The sequence below is a fragment of the Mesoplodon bidens genome (assembly GCF_964165515.1).
Source record: "Mesoplodon bidens genome assembly, chromosome: 17".
Lineage (NCBI taxonomy): Eukaryota > Metazoa > Chordata > Mammalia > Artiodactyla > Ziphiidae > Mesoplodon > Mesoplodon bidens.
The window spans coordinates 74,142,805-74,160,275 of record NC_138174.1 but is presented as its reverse complement, the minus strand read 5'-3'; the positions used below and the strand labels follow the sequence as shown (position 1 = coordinate 74,160,275).

Genomic DNA, 17,471 nt, shown 5'->3' with positions numbered 1-17,471 from the left:
TATATCTATCTTATCCAAAAAAATGCAGCTTAGAATATATTCACTACATAGAGCCAATTTACATAAAGTAACCCAATTTACATAAAGCCAATTTACATAAAGTAATCTAGAATGTATTTTAGAAGTCACACTCTGCTCTTTCTCAAAGCATTGTTTTAATAAATGAGTGCTTTAGTCTATAATTTACATAAAGACTACGGTTTCTTGTCATTACAATTAAGCCAGTAGATCCTGTTATTTTATTAGGTAACCTGTCTACTTTATAACCACATTGCTTTATAGATTCTCTAATCCTTAAGTGTCATTAGTAAGCATATTACAATATCTGAACAAAGAGTTTACACTACTTTTCCCAAGTTGACCCAAAATGTTAAATTACTTTGAGCTGTGCTGTAGAATTATGCACATGCCCAATATATAGCTCGAGTTTAATAAATGGTTATGAATTAAAGCCATTAATGAACACATACAATACCATAGATGCATTGTAGAGTTGATTTACCATACATCCTTTGTAAAGAGAAGAACTGAAAAGAGAGTTTCTCCTTCTAAATAAACTGCTGTGGCCTGGAAAACACCTGTTAACAAAACTTGCTAGAACAGTGTGAAAACATCAGTCTACTTGCAGGTGTCTCCTTGAGTCCAATGTCTGAGTTTTTTCGTATGAAATCTGACCTTTCCCTTAGCTGCTAATAGGGCTTTGTGGTTCCTCATTCAATCCTGACAGTATTTTAGGTCTATGAAGTAGCAGGATAAGGTGTCTTCATATAAAAGCAAATGTTACTGCATATAATTTAAAATCAGTCTTAATTTGGGTGAAGGGAGTCAAAAGGTACAAACTTCCAGTTATAAGATAAATAAGTCCTGGAGATGCAATGCACTGCATGGTGACTACAGTTAATAATAGTGTATCGTATATTTGAAAGTTGTTAAGAGACTAGATCTTAAAATTTATCATCAGAAGAAAAAAAATTTTGTAACTATGTGTGGTGATGGATGTAAACTAAACTTATTATGGGGTGATCATTCTGCAATATATGCAAATATCAAATCATTATGTTGTATACCTAAAACTAATACAATGTTATATGTCAAAATATCAATTTTGGGGTTGAAGGTTTATCACCAGCCTATTAATGTCATCAAAGTTGACTGTTACCAGTTTTTTTTGTTTGTTTTATTTATTTATTTATTTATTTATTTATTTATTATTTTTTATTTTTTTCGGTATGTGGGCCTCTCACTGTCGTGGCCTCTCCCGTTGCGGAGCACAGGCTCCGGATGCGCAGGCTCAAAGGCCATGGCTCACAGGCCCAGCCGCTCCATGGCACGTGGGATCCTCCCGGACCGGGGCACGAACCCGTGTCCCCTGCATCGGCAGGCAGACTCTCAACCACTGCGCCACCAGGGAAGCCCCTGTTACCAGTTTTTTAACATACACTGAAACTTTATGATCACCATTCAGTAATCGCCCATAAAAGTTGCTTATCTGGCTAATCCCACCAAAGTGTCACTTTCTATGTAAACAACGACAGACTCTAACTGTATTACATATTTCCAATCCAACTGTTCAGAGCAAATACATACGTCAGAGTATGACGTTCACAATATTTTAAAATATATACAAGAAAATAAACCTTGATGTGAGCAATATTCATTTGCACCGGTCTTTTTTTCTTTCTGTCCACAAATTTCGGTCAACTTATGGTTAAACTTATGGCCTATTAAGATGCCCCCTTTATTTGTAAACTTCATTTTTCTTGCTTCTCCATAGTTTCTAACCCAAGCAAGAGACTTACATGTTTAAATTTGGAATCGAATATAGGCCTGCTGGAACCAGACCTACAGGCGAGGTGTCTCATTATTTGTTTGCTGGCTTCAGACTTCCCAGATCCTCTTTCTCCACTAAAATAAAATAGAAAAAAAAAAGTTTACGGTTTTGGAGAACATAGTAAAAAAATTAAATAACTAGAGATAATTCTCAGGCACAAAGAAGGTGAGGAAATGACCTAGCGACTTTTAATGAGATGATGCTATCATTTAACACTTCCATGTGATTCACTCCTTTGCTGTACTATATACACAATAAATAAATAAGTGTGTGTGTATGTTTGTGTGCCTCTGTGTGTGTACCTGTGTACACACAATATGGTGTTTTCGATGCTGGGACTATAAATGAATAGGATGTCACTTCTGCTTCCCAATATCTTACAGAGTAGAACCACATGATGTGGGTAAATTATAGCAGAAAGGCCTTAGGCTGAAAAGAAAGACGCTGCCGCCTGTCCTCAGCTTTGTGAGTGCAGGTGAGTGGGGTGGCCGCCAGGTGTAGGTCCCCTACAGTCGAGATGCATATTTGGTAGGGCCACACATCTGGCCTGGTTAAATCTTTGAGTCCTCCAGGAAAGACGTTACATCTTCCCTGGAAAAGTCATTCAATCTTTCTCAGCTTTCCTCCTCTTGCCTTCAAAGTGAACATCAAGCATGCAGCTCCTAAAACTAAGCCGGTAAGATGGAGGAGTGACCAGGTAGGTAAGTGCCTGGTGCTCAGCAGATCTGAAAATGGCCTGTTTCGTCTTGAGGTTGCTATCAGTTTTGACATCTCATGTTTTCCATTTTCCTTTAATCTAGGAACAGGCACCATCCAAATATGTCCTGTATAAGGACAATGCTTTTGGTATTTCCCAGACATACTTCATAAGTGACATAATTCCTATAAACAATGATTGAATTATATTCCTGAGACTAGGCAATATAGGGTTAACATAAAACTCCAATATGATAATTACTAAACCAACGCGGTCCGATATGAAATAAAGCTTTTACTGCATCTAGATGGAATACTCGTGAAACCGGTGTTTATTCATCGATAGCCAAAAGTTGAAAATACATATAAAGCTCTTTTGCTAGGGCTTTCTCAGGTTTCTCCCTTGAGCATTTGTTCTAATGAATTTGATTAAAGAGTGTTTGCCAGGAAAGAAACTGACACTTAATTCTCTTATTCACATCTCAACTTGTTAATAAAACGTCTACTCCCCTCATCTGTGACCATAAACATTTTAACCACTTTTAGAGCGACCAGCTTAGCAGCCTCGGGGGAGCAGGTGACAGTGACCTGCGCAAGATACCAAAGAGCTCATTTTCTGGGTTCAAAGACCCTTCCTTTTAACCTTCTAATTGCAGAGCAGAAACAATCTAAATCTTTCATGATGGAAATTTAACGTCTACAATTATATTCCCTGTTAAAAAATTCTATTACCCAGCAACATAACTTGATGTCTCAGGCGTCTCGTTTTTAGAGAGATTTTACTTGCATTCACTCAGGGATCAATCTTGAAAATACCATTTTCCTTTTTCAAATATTGCCTGTTCCTTCAAATGAGACTTACTGAGGGCCTACTACGTGCTGGTGTCTGTTAGTCTTCAGGGTAAAAGAGGTGAAAAGATAATGCTTCCTGCACCATGGGCTGGGGATACTCTTGAGGAAGGAGTAGGTACATAATTAAGGTATAATTATAACAGGTGGGCACAGCTAGCAACGAGCCCGCGGGCGAAGGGGCAGGTACATCTCTTGGAAGAAGCCAGGGAAGACTTCTGGGTGAGGTAGTAACTGAGCTCATTCTTGGAGACGGGGCAGCATAGAAGGCAGTGCTTATCCAACATGAAACACTCAACCAACACTCCCTGAGCATCTACTGAGCAAGTCGTAATAGGGGCGGGTCTGGAGTCCCTGCGGATCTGGAGACACAGAGCCTGGGAGGCTGTGGGGCTGACCCAGTGGTCACATGAGTCCCTTTTCCTTCTCCCCACTGTTGCCCTCACCCTGTGACCACATGTAGGGAAAATGCTCAACTCTCTCAGCTAGCTAGAATCACATGCCTTTTAGCCATCTCATAAAATCCCAAAACGATCACCACATTTCACTTTGAGTAAAATACAAGGAAATTTTAGAAAAAAGAAAAAAATGGATATAATAGTCTTGGTTTCATAGCATGTCAAGTTGAAACTAAAAATTCTAGTTCAGTGTGTTCAAGAAACATTCCTTGATCTGAAAATCCATGTCTATTATTAAAACAGACATTGACCAAAGATTTGGGGTGACACTGATTGGTTATGGACCCATACAAAATTTGAAGCTTAAATATGAACAGCCTTGTCTGCTAAATCTGTACAGGACAGAAGCGGACCCTATATTGCTTATTTCACAAGTTAGCTGCACATTCAGCATAAACATTAATTTAGATTTGCTCAGCATACTGTTAGGATAATGGATATTTGTCATACATGCTCAAACAAGTAATTAAAACCATCTATCAAAGCCTTCAGAAAATTAAAGGAAAGGTAGATCTTGGTGGGCTCCAAACTCCCAGTTCTAGCCCAGGACAAAGATCTAAAAATTGTTAAAAACTATTCCTTAGGATGAAGCCTAGTGTGTTACTGGAGCCCATTAATATGAAGAAAATGAGAAATAAAATTAAAATTTGAAAATCAAATTAAAAATCCTCTGGCCTGGTACTGTAAATCATCTACTCCAGGAATATTTGAATTTTGATCTCCAAATCTTCAATTATTCTTTGTAAATGCTAATTATGGGACATAATAGACACTCTGTAAATGATCTTTACACAAAGTATTTAGTTGAATTCTAAATTTACTCATTTTAATGTATTAGTATAAATGCAGAAAGCCTATCGTAGTCAAGACAATCAAGAAGGTTGAGAAGCTACATGCAAACACCAATCCTGAAAGAAGACAGACAATGACTAGAGTAATAAGTCCTTATGATCATGGATTTGCTCTTCATTTCTTGAAACATGAATGAAGAAATCTTTTTTTCAGAATAAGTGATTGATAACATGGCATTATTAGCCTTTAAAAATGTCCCAAAGGAATATTAGTTCTGCAGAATATTAACAAATCTTACTATTGTTAGAAAAACAATTCCATGAGCAAGTTCATGTAGAAACAAAGACAAACAGGTTTCTTCACTGAAAGAACATGCTAGGCATTGTGAACTCTGTAATCGGTAGGTTCCCAAAGGATATGGATTCACTGGCCCCTCAGAGCTTCGTTAAGGTCCAAAGTCTTTGACAAGGATTAAGTGGATTCAATGAGAATTGAGTTAAGTCTGTGGATTTGTAACCAGCACTTTAGGTGAGTTTGGGGGGACCTCTGCAAGCCTCCTTAGGTTAGCAGCACTGGGCGAGCCATGCTCTAGAGTCTGGCTGTGAGTGTGGATAACCTTCACTCAGGCTCAGAAGCCAGACTATTGGGCTCACATCCCAGCTACACTATTTACTAGTGGGAGACCCTGGACTAATTAGCTAACCCTTCTAATACTCAGCACCTGATACATAAAATGACAGTAATAATAATAACAGTGATGATACCTATCCTACAAGTTTACTAAAGCAATGAATAAGATGATACATGGAAAGCACCTAAAGGAGGGTCTGGCACTTAGTAGGTTCTCAATAAATATGAGTTGTTATTATCGTCAGCACTATTACACACTCCCCACTATCTCATGATTTTTAAAAAGTGTTTCTCTTTTTGTCTAAGTGAGACCAGGAAACCCAACAGATAAAGCAGATGAAAGCAGAATTGCTTGATTCAAGAATGCCTGGGTCCCCCACCCCACCCGAGAGGACACTTCAGAACAGGTGTAAAAACAACCATTTGCACATTATTTTGAAAACCAGAACACTAAAGTTTGCAATCCATCGATGTGAACCTCCATGGAATTTTTGATTAAATTAACAATGTAAAAGTATATAAAGAAGTGCTTATTTAAATATTATTTGGGTTCTTTCCAGGTTTCCATAGTTACTCTTTTATCTCACTTTGACTCAGGTTGTGCAAAGCTTTAGTCACACATTCAGTTTTCAACCAAAACTACTGTTGAAAACTATGCAAAGCCAGGGGTATTTATGAAAGTCTCCCTCTTGTGGCAGTGTGGTCTGATATACAACATAATTCTCAATGCAGATCTTATTTTAATACCTAAATATTTCTTTATTCCTCTATCAATATATAATCACATTTCATCCCTACTTCTTGTGGTACACTTCTTTTTGACATGAAGAATTTTTGCTCCAATCTAAATGCTCCCTCCTGAGTATTTATGAGCTAATATTACCATTGCATTTCACTAAAAAATTACTTTGAGTGTATAATTTTGGTGACATATGAGCAAAGGTATAAATACCTAGAAGCAGGTGGGAAATCCCACATCTGCAAGGTCTTGCATGGTATTTTGCTCAGCACCACATCTTGGAGAAGGTTGGTACTAGTATCGGGTGCCTCTCTTTCCCATGTTTTCTAAGGTTTGAAAGCAAGACACTAGTTCTAAGCTGTAAATCTTCAAAATGAAGAAAAAATTGGATGACTCTCATAAACATAAAGTTGAATGGTTGAAAGGAGTCTCAGGTTCAGTTTGTTGATATCTATTCAGCTACACTCAGGTCCATTTCTAACAGCAAATGTGTTTCTCCTTTGTAACGAGTCAAGTGTACTCACTGCACACTTAGTGGACCACAAACTGGTGAGGGAGTAAATAAACGTAAACCAGAAGAAATGAGGACGGTTTTACCACCAAGCCCTCAGGGCAGAACTGAGCCTGGAGTTGGGGTGAGGGGCAGGCTCACCTGAGAATGAAGCACTGAGGTCTCTGCTCCTGGAAAAGCTGGTGGAAGGCTCTCTCCGCACAGGAGAAAATGTGAGGCGGCAGAGAGGGGCAGGGCTGCCCCGCACTGCCCAGGTACAGCTGGGAGACCTGGAAAACAGGGCAGCACACAGGCAGGAATCTCCATGAAAAGGGTTCAGGATCCTTTACCTCACGATGCTACTGCCATATTTCCCATACACAGAAGCATATAAATCTCTAATTCTGAGTCTCACTTGTAAACACAAAACATTTGCACAATGCTGCACTTCTCAGCACATTTTAAGCATCTGTAATGACAAAACGGAGACATACATCTGAGCCTTCATTATTTGGTTTTCAGGCTTTAAATCACTTGGCTGTTTTCAAAAAGAGCAACTCCCCAAAATCCAGTTCAATAGCTATCCATGAAGTAAGCTGAAACGGTGGCAATTTATATCAAATGCAATTTCTCTCAGCAACTTTTAATTTCAGTAACATAAGATGGCAAGGATATTTAATTTGAAAAGAAAGCCATTGCATCTGAAACATACAAATTTACAAATTTCTTGGAAAAAAGACAAAATGAACTTGATTTCAGTGCAATGGTGATTTTTAATGATTGCCACGGTGATTCAGTGCTAGTATTTTTAGTCCTTTCGAGTTTCGAGTGAATTGCATTATATTAGAATCAAAACTAAATGATAGGAGGACTTGTGAGTCATGAAGAAATATCAGACAAAGTTAATTTTTATTCTGCAAAATAACTGGCTTGTATCTTCAAAGATGTCAAGGTTGGAAAGTTCAAGAGTAGATTGAGGGACTGTTCCAAACTGAAGGCAATTTAAGGCCCAGTGGTCAGCGTACCCTGTGATGGTGGACTGGATCTTTGGTTGTTTGGGCATCACTGAGACAATGGAAAAGACTTGAATGAAGGCTCCTGATTAAATGGTAACAGCTCTAATTTCCCGATTTTGATGATTGTATGGAGGTTACATAGGAAAATGCCTTTGTTTGTAGTAAATACACAGTACATGTACTCAAGGTTGATGGGACAACATGCCAGCAAATTATTTTAAAATGGTTGAAGGAAAAAAGTTGTTTGTACTAATTATTTGCAATTTTTACATAAGTGTAAAATTATTTCAAATTATAGGGGAAATAATTTTTTAAAGTAGAATCAATGATCTACAGCTACAAGAAAAAATTGGATGACTCTCACAAATATAGTGTTGAATGGAATCTATCAGATACATATGAGAACATACTATGAGATCCCATTTACAGAGAACAAGCAGGGGAAACCAATCTATGTATGCTGTTAGAAGTCAGCGTGGCAGTACTTTGGGCAAAGGGTTAGTGATTAGAAAGAGCAAGTGTGGGCTCTGGAGGCTGGGAATGTTCTACCTCTAGTGCTTGTGGAAAAGTACACTCAGAGGTGAGCACTTTCCTGTGTGCGTTATATCCCAATAAAAACATCAAAAGCCTAAGTCATTAAACATTGTGGTTCTGGTGCAGAGAGAGAAAAAGGAACCGCTGGAACAGACTACAGAACTCAACTCAGGCCTACACGGTGAGATTTGGGGGCCACAGGGGCTGTGTCACTTATCCTTAAAGGAAGCTGTCAAGAAAATTGATTATTTGTAAAGGAAACAAACATCACTATCTCATGCCATGTGTAAAAATAAATTCCAACTGAATTTAAGTTCCAAATATGAACAGCAAAGCTTAACACATTTAGAAAAGTATGTAAAAACTGTACTCTTATGATTTGGGAGTAAGGGAATAGGGGTCAAAACCACAAATTTTATTGGGAAAAATCCTACATCATAACTAACAACTCCTGTTCAACCACAAACAGCATACATATAATAATAAAAAAAACTCAGGCGAAGACAGGGAGGAAAGTAAGCTGGGCATACAATCAATAAATCATCAGCATTTTATAAATGACTCTCACAAATCAATAAAAAAAACTGGAAACAAAATAGAAAATTGGGCAAAGAATGTAAGCGGAAAGGAAAGGCCAATACATATGAGAAAAGATGAAAAAACAACTCTCTTTGTAACCAAGGAAATGCTATTTCAAAAAATAAGGTGATATAGTACACATGAACTATTGACAACTTTAGCAATAATAGCTCAATAATGATGACGGTGGCCTCACTTGCTATATGCTTGCTGCTTTTCTCAGCATTTTACACTCACTCATCCAATTCTCCTAGAAACCTGAGACTTGGATATGAGGATGATCTTCCCGTTAACAGATGAGGAAACTGATGCAAAGGAAAATTAGTGACAGGTCCAAGGTCACATGGCAAGTTAGTGGTGGAGCTTGACTTCAAAATGAAGTTTTCTCTAGGTCTAAAAACACATGCATAATACTGAGTGCTGTTCTAAGAAATTCTAAGTGTAATTTGGCAGTAACTTCTAAACTTAAGGAGGTAGGTTTGACTAGCGATCTCTCTGTAGAAATTCTCAAACATGAACCAAGAACTACACACCAAACAACCCTCAGCACTCTCTGTAAGAGCAGAAAACAAGAAAGTAATTCTACAATAGGGATTAGTGAATAAATATAAATAATTGTGTATTAAAACAATAAAACACTATAGGGTATTTAGAATGAACTAACTAGACCCGAACCTTTTATCATGGAAAAATTTTGAAAACATAATGATTAATGATGATTTTTGTTGTAAAAGAATATAGTTAGTATATTCTCTGAGTAAATTAAAACAGAAAATAGGGGCTTCCCTGGTGGCACAGTGGTTGAGAGTCCGCCTGCCGATGCAGGGGATACGGGTTCGTGCCCCAGTCCGGGAAGATCCCACATGCCGCGGAGCGGCTGGGCCCGTGAGCCATGGCTGCTGAGCCTGCGCATCCGGAGCCTGTGCTCTGCAACAGTAGAGACCACAACAGGGAGAGGCCCGCGTACCGCAAAAAAAAAAAAAAAAAAAAAAAAAAAAAACAGAAAATAATGGCATATGCAGTTTTTATTGCCTATATTTGTGTATGTATACAGAATGAACAGACAGAAGATTGGATAAAAGGATAACTTCGGTGATGTATATGTATAGCTGATTCACTTTGTTATAAGGCAGAAACTAACACACCATTGTAAAGCAATTATACTCCAATAAAGATGTTAAAAAAATCTATTAATGGATAATAAAGAACAGTACATAAAAAAAAGGGAGGGGTGACTTCGGGATAGTGATTGTCATCTTTTGTGAAAAGGAACAGGCTGAAGTGGAACTCAGTCTGTGTTGACATTACAGTGTCACTTAATCTCAGATACCATGTAATTGAAACATACCTTTATTTTCAGTACCACCCAGAAAATAACATTACAATTAAACTAGCACACAATGTCTTGGTATCACATCTTTAAAGCTGCATCCCAACCTCAGGAGTGCATGTGAAAAAATATGGCACTTTTTATTTTTAATTTTTTAAGAGATTATGAGACATGTATGGGGGTGGGCACACATTGTCTATTACACTTGAACTTTTTGCATTTTGAATTATTCCAGAATTTAAAATAAATATAAAATATATTTGAATGATAGTGATGTCTACATGATAATTCATAAGCTGGCTAGGAAGGTTTAGCCCACCTTTGTTTTCTTGCAGGATAAATTTCTATTTTGGGTTTGTTTGGGTTTTTTTAAACTTGCACTAACACTATTTCACTTTCTCCCCAAGTTCAACCTGGATCTAATCTAATTTTGACAAAATGCTCTTAAACTCCATTTGTTTTTGAAAAGTCCTAGTAAGGATTTCGTTAGATGTTATCAACAAAGTGAGACCCAAGAGACCCAGGAGCATGCCTGAATCTACGTGTACATGGGGTTCATCTCACATTCCTGCTCTGTTTCTTCAAACCTATTTGGAGTTAGGTATTCTCCTTAGGCTAAGTTTCACTACACATTAGATGTGGTAAAGAATCGTGAGTGTCCAAAGTTTTTTCATGATAATCAAACCAATAACTTTTCTCAGTTCCCTTTCCCTGTAAATCTTCTTTTCATGTGATGTTAGAGTTTGTATTGTAGAATACTCCATTGCTACCACCTGGTAATACTTTGCTTGATGTTAATTCTACACTTAAGAAGTAATGTAAATATGAAATAATAATTTTAATAGAATAGCATTTTCCACTTATTTATATTGAACCTTGAAGGTTTTCACCAAGCTGTTCTAGTTTTCTGAGTGATTGACAAACCACCGACTTTACATTGGTTACCATGATCATTACTAATATTATTGCATGTTCTTATTTGGTCCAGAAAATATTGTCAGGGTCAGACCCTTCCTTTCCCACAGGCCATCTCTCTCCATTTCACCTTATTCTCTACATGTCTGTATCATTTGGGAACAAGAGGATTTTGGTCTGTGGACATTTTAAGTGCTCTTCCACAAATGAGATGGAATCACATAAGCTTCATTCAGGTTATCTCTAGTCTTTGCTGGACTCTGTGATCTCAATAAATAAAGTCCTTCTTTATGGATCAATTCCCTCCTATTTTCCACTGTGCATGATACCTGTCAATAAACATCCAGGAGATTGCAGGATCCATGGTCTGATTTCTGAAGCTAACCATGCAGTCTGTAGCCTATGAGAGTTCCATTCACGGGCCCCTGACATCAGGGTCCTGGTAATCTGTGGAACCTGATGCCAAGGGCTTGACCGGGCGTGGCTGCTGTTTTCACACCATAGTATGAACATGTCACTCTACTTGCCTGATTGGATTTCCCACTCATTATCTTATACCTATATATAGATGATATACCCTGAAAAAAAATGCTTGTTGTATACAAACAGCCACATATAATGACTAATTATATGTCTCTGGGCTCAGCATTTGGGTCTCTGAGAGTAGTCTGTCCTGCATCTGCTCTGGGGCTACATGACCTGGATTTAAATTGTCTCTGCCACTCATGAGAAAACTTTAGAAAGCCTAGTTAATCTCCTGAAGTCTCAGTTTATCCATCTGCAAAGAGGGAATGATAACATTTACACTGATTGGGTCCCTTTTGGGATTAAATATGGTAGCATATATAAAGCCCTTTGCAGCTGGCCTGCCGTGCGCTAAACCCTGTACTAAAACCAATAGCGTTGTCCTTCCATGGCTAAGAAGCCCAGCTACCCTAGCTACTTGCCAAATCCCAACATGCCTGGCCATGGGAACATCAGGAGTCCAGCAGCATCTGAAAGTCAATGGAATTGGAAAGCAAAGGAAGCCCTCGGCCCAGCATCTCACACTAGGTGCCATGTTACACTTTGGAGGAGCTTAATCTCATCTATAATTCGAGGATTCAGGATGACTGATCAGTTTTGTACTGTGTGTAGTCAAAAATATAACCTTGAGAAGTCATCCCCAGGTATTTAGCCTGAATGTGTCATCCTTTTGCACACTGAGATTTCAGGGTGATATATCTTTGGTTTGTGAACTCCATAGAAAGGTTACAATGAGAAACATCTGAGAAAAGTCTGACACTGACTGTGAAGAGCCGATGCAGATTCACTGCTCAAGCATTTATTCTCAGATGTGCATCTGTGCGTTGATTTTCTGAATACTGCTTTGCCAATGCTGTAGGCTTGGTTCTTGAATGGCGCCATCTTCCCTGTGATTGTTACCTCCCCTCCCCCTTCTCCTCCTACCCCTCCTTTTCCTGCACCTGCTTCTATGAAAGGACTCCCAAAATGATTATGGGTACCTGTAATTCCTTTTGCCCTAGTCAGTCAAGCTTCCACATACACTTAGCCCAGGGATGAGGCTGGGGTAGGAATGGGTGGGATGAGGAGGGTGGGCAAGTTCCAAGGCAGTTTTAAAGCAATGGTGGAATTGACTTTTGGTAAGAAGAGTGGAAGGTGGGGTAGTGAGAGGTCCTCTCGTACCCGGGAAGCATCTCTGTAATAATTCTTAGTATCTTCCTCAGTAGTTTAGAGAGAGCAACCTCTTTCTCTCTTCCTCTCTCTTTCTCTCCCCTACCCCATTCCCCTCCAGCAGCTGAGAGTGCATCCCTGCTTCAAGATCACGTCTCCTCCTTTTATCTCCTGCTCCTCATTAAGGATTCTGTTTCAGACTGGAAGCAGCCTTGTGGCTACACAAAACACAGAGAGCTCCCATGACAGTGTGTTTGCTCCAAAAATACTAGGCAAAGAGATATGACAATATGCTTCATTGTCCACAGTGATGTGGACCACAACACAGCAAAGATCATACTGCATTTTCAGTTGCCTGGAATGATTTTCCACAAGCAATTTCTCTTTTAATTTTGAGTCTCATGATTCAAGCTGGAAAGTCTTTTAGAAAAATGTATAAATGCAGTATCATCCTTTCTTATTCCATTGCTTTAACATCATAATTCTCTTCTGAAAGCGGTCATGATGTTCAAAGACCTCTAAACCAACTGACCTTGAATTAATCAAAAATACATGGGAAATAGAGTTAATATAACGTTTGATTTTAGACATCTGTCTAGTGACTACAATAATAAGAATTACACATTATAAGTGCAAAGAAAACTTTTGACAAAATAACATTCCTTGTCAATATTTTCTCAGAAGAAATTAAGGTCACTATTATCTAACCATTCAGTGTAGGATTTTCTGAGAAGCTTGATTTTACTTACTGTTTTGGTTTTTGCTTCTTAATCATTTGATACAAATAGGCATGTCTAGTGAGTGTTACTCTACATTATTAAATGATATTTTAAATTTTATACTCACCATGGTGGAATAAATTGGAATCTCCTTGAATGGATTAACGAGCAGGAGGATGTCCCCAATAAAAGTCTGTTAAAAGGAAAGGATATAAATAGTTATTGGACCATATGAATAGCACTTTAAAGTTAAAAATTATATAATTTTAAAATCACTGAGCAAAATATAGAGAATAAGTAAAAATCACACTTTACCATTTTGTGAATTGTTTTAACAGTTTGTAAATAAATAGAAAATTCAAATAAAATTAAACCAATAGGCTTGTTCCATTCAACACATAACAAGTGAAATGACTGAATTCTAAGAATTTCTTATTTTAAAGGGGTTTTATAATCACCAGTTGAATAAAAACATACAAAATTAAAACACATGGCCAAATAGAGTGGAGGCGGTGAATGGGGTATGAATTCTATGTTGCTGCATAAGAATAATAATAAAATGTATAACAGCAAAGTTAGTAAAGCACTAAAAGCAAATAAAAATAATTTTAATTTTAAAAAAGACAAGTAATGAGATCTAAAGGCCTAATGAACAGATGGACCAAATAAAAATCAAATAATAAAATGTTAGATTTAAACCCAAATACATCAGTAATTATGTCAAATGTAAACTACTAAATAATTAAATAACAAAGATTATGAACTGGATTAAAATGCTAACTCAAATATAAAGACTAAGAAAACTTGAATGTTAAAGGATGAAGCAAGATACACATGCAAACAGTAATAACTGCAAGAAAGGTGGTTTAGCAATATTCAATTCATAGAAAATAGACTTTAAGGTAGGAAGCAGTACCAGTGATAAAAAGGGACATTTCACAATAATAAAATGATAAATCAGGAAGATATAGCAATTCTAAAATTGCATTCTTTTGATAATTTAGCCCAAGTATCTTGATGGCTCTGATGGGCCCAGATAGCAGCAGCAGAGGTGGTATGCTGTCTGCATTTTGAAGGTAGGGCTGATGAGATTAGCAGGAAAATCGCATGTGTGGTATGTAAGAAAAAGAAGCACCAATACTCTTCCAGTCATTTTGGTCTGAAAACTGAAAGAAAGAGGTTGTCATTAACGGAGATGGGAGGGGCATGGGAGAGGCATGTTGGGATCCGACAACCAAATTTGAATATTTTAATGTTGAAACATCTACTAAACTAGTGCTTTTGTATTTGTGGGGAAGGAACACTTTTATTTCCAATTCATTGTGGACTAATACTTCTGCAAAACATAATAAAAAATTCCTGGAAAAATGAAATTGAAAAAGACAATGACATACAAAAAGCAAGGCTTGATTCTTATGAGATTCAACAGAGAGAAATTAAACCATTAAATTGCTATAAGAGTTTCTAAAAGCTTACTCTGAGGGCAGACTGGTAATTAAAAGTTCACATATCCAGTGGTCTAGAGAATCACCTATTACTGTTCAATCAATAACGTTTAAATTGCTTGTCTATCCATTAAAGGCAAATTCAAATACCATAACTTGGAGCACTCATTACAAAACTGATCCTAGGTAGTTCAGCTCTTCAATATTTCATGTCTACAGAAGAGGAAATCATGCCTCACAGAGTGAAAAGTTTACATCCTCAAAAAGAAAACCACAGGCCCAAAACAGAGTCCCGTATGCTAGGCCAGGCTATGCGACAGGGGCGTAATACCTAACCTAACTGAAGCTGCCACCTCCCCCAGAAATGTGGTCTTGACCAGACAGTCAGGAATTTTCTGTTTGGTACCAGGAAGGTAATGTGTCACATAGCCCCTCTCCATTCCCCAAAAGATGATGAGGTAATCGCTACATAGACCCCTCTGTTCCCCACAGGTAGTTACCTAAGCCTGAAGCAATATTTTTTATGACTTCCTTATCTTGCCTTTAAAACCCTTCCCTTTCCGTGGCGCCTGGAGCTCCCCTCTGCTAGCTAGATGGGGTGTTGCCCAATTCATGAATCATTCAATAAAGCCAATTAGATCACTAAAATTTACTCAGTTGAATTTTGTTTTTTAATAGTATTTTATATGAACTTTAGCAAAGCAGGGAATCCTAATTCTGATTATCCAGGTAGAGAGAGAAACCCAGTAGAATTAGCAAAGAGAGTCTACGAAGGTGGTCCGCTGTGTGGGGTTCGCGACATGACTCGGATAAACAGGTGGGAAATAGTTGCCATTTCAGATCAGGAAGTGCAAGACCAGCAGGCCTCCTGTTCCCCCTGAGCTCAGAGTCTAGCATGGCATCCAGATGCTAATCAAACCACCACCAAGGTTTATAATCACAAGCGGTGAGAAGTGTGCTACAGAAAGATGGTCCACAGTGACTCGATCTGGAAGTTCTGGGAAGGTTTACTTAAAGACTGAAGAAGTATTGAGTGGGAATTTATAAAACTATATACTACGTGGAGGTAGAAAGAGAACTTTATGGAAAAAAAGACAGTCTAAGGGGAATCCCTGATGCAGGAAGGAGGGCAGTGACCAGTGACTAGGAATCATCAGTGATAACGTTTAGGGACCAGATCGTGAATAAGGCTTGTGGCTGTCCTTCCAAGAAAAATGACAAGCCTCAGAAATGTTTTAAGACTGGGAGTTTCGAGATTACATTTGTTCTTTACGAAAAGTACTCTAGTTCATTATGAAGTTTCCTCTAGAAAGTCAGGAGGCTATTGGAGAAAAGATGATGAGGATGGTGCCCACTGGGATGCAGAGTAGTAGATCTTGGGAGATAAAGCCACTTGAAAAGCATGAAAGAAATAAGGGAAATCAAAACTATTCAAGCAGTGGTCTGCTGATAATGTGATTAAGAAGTTAAAATGAAGAAGAATAAACACGATGCTGGAAAAGGAGAGACAAGAGAACAAAAATAACACAAAAGCAATAGGGCAGTAACAGACCAAACTAATCAGGCTCGACCACTTTCTGCTGATGACTCAATTCCATTAATTTTGATAGAAGTATTTAATTTTAAGTGTATTTACAGTGGCGGGCAATTTATCCCATCATTAAGTCACTGCATTGAATGTTCATGGGTTAATCAGCACCTGACAATTTATTACTTGTAAAGAAATCTCTGATTTCACATTTACATGAAAATTACTTCATCAATTTCTCAGTAGAGTAGGAAAAAAAATGGGTGTTATCAAAAAGGGATAGCAGACATATGCATAATCAGATTTCTCTATAGACATTCTGATTGAATTGCTCTGAAATGAATTTAACAAAATCAATGAGAGAGAGAGAGAGAGATATTGAGATTGCATAGTGTCAAAATTGATATGCGTATTGGAAGAAATAACACATATAAACCAGAAGAGAACCACAGCAAATCCATTCTCCGTGCTGTTTGTCATCTAAGTCATACATTTGTATGCTATTATCAGAGATGTGTATATAAATTATTTACTAGACAAAGACATTTCCTGATAATTTAGAAGAACAATAGTTTTTCTTTCATGCAAATAGAGAAGCATCACCCACGCACACTTAGCTTTTCCGCTTCATTCTCCAGATCTAGGAGGCTGAGTTAAAGCAGATGGAAGAAACAGCATTTTTATAAGTGATCTGCAGATCCTGCTGGTTCTAGCAAGATCTTCTTCTCCAGCAAACATGACAAGAGGAAAGTTGTCTACCCTCAGGGTTTCAACTTTCTCTTAACAACCCTGAAATGTGAATCTTTGCAGAAATTGCCTTATAACTGAAGCAGAAGAATGGACCCAAACTCTGAGAAATCCACCTTAAGCTATGAGCATGACCAGAAGTAACAATGAGCCCCTTCCTTGTCATATTTGCGGCACTGAAGGGTGAAAATATGCAGCAAGACAAAAGCAGTGAAAAAGGCAATTTCAAGGGCACTTACATAGATCTGATTGTTCCCAAAGCGCTTCTGAATTTCATAAAGCAGGCTGCTGTCGGTAAGCTGGCTGAGCGTTGCCAGATCATCGTTCGGAGCGGGAGGTATCAGCTTGACCTGGGGGGAAAATAGGTAAGATCAATCCTAATTGCTTTCCAATCAACTGTCTTCACAGTTGTTTGTTCCATTTTCAACTACATGTCAAAAATTTACAGACCACATGAATTCAAAACTGTTATTAAAAGATGAAATGGTTCACTTGTAAG

The 17,471-nt window shown here is 38.0% G+C and overlaps 1 protein-coding gene across 1 annotated transcript in view; it reads right to left on the bottom strand.

Moving 5' to 3' along the window:
- The window catches only part of MYO16 (myosin XVI), a gene marked incomplete at both ends in the record, with an annotated part of 422,412 nt that overhangs the window by 261,338 nt on the left and 143,603 nt on the right, over nucleotides 1-17,471 (bottom strand). Inside the window, 4 exons of the mRNA XM_081214708.1 lie at nucleotides 1,800-1,905; nucleotides 6,648-6,775; nucleotides 13,380-13,445; nucleotides 17,212-17,322. Coding sequence (XP_081070834.1) covers nucleotides 1,800-1,905; nucleotides 6,648-6,775; nucleotides 13,380-13,445; nucleotides 17,212-17,322 — 411 coding nt within the window. The remainder of the gene's footprint in view (nucleotides 1-1,799; nucleotides 1,906-6,647; nucleotides 6,776-13,379; nucleotides 13,446-17,211; nucleotides 17,323-17,471) is intronic.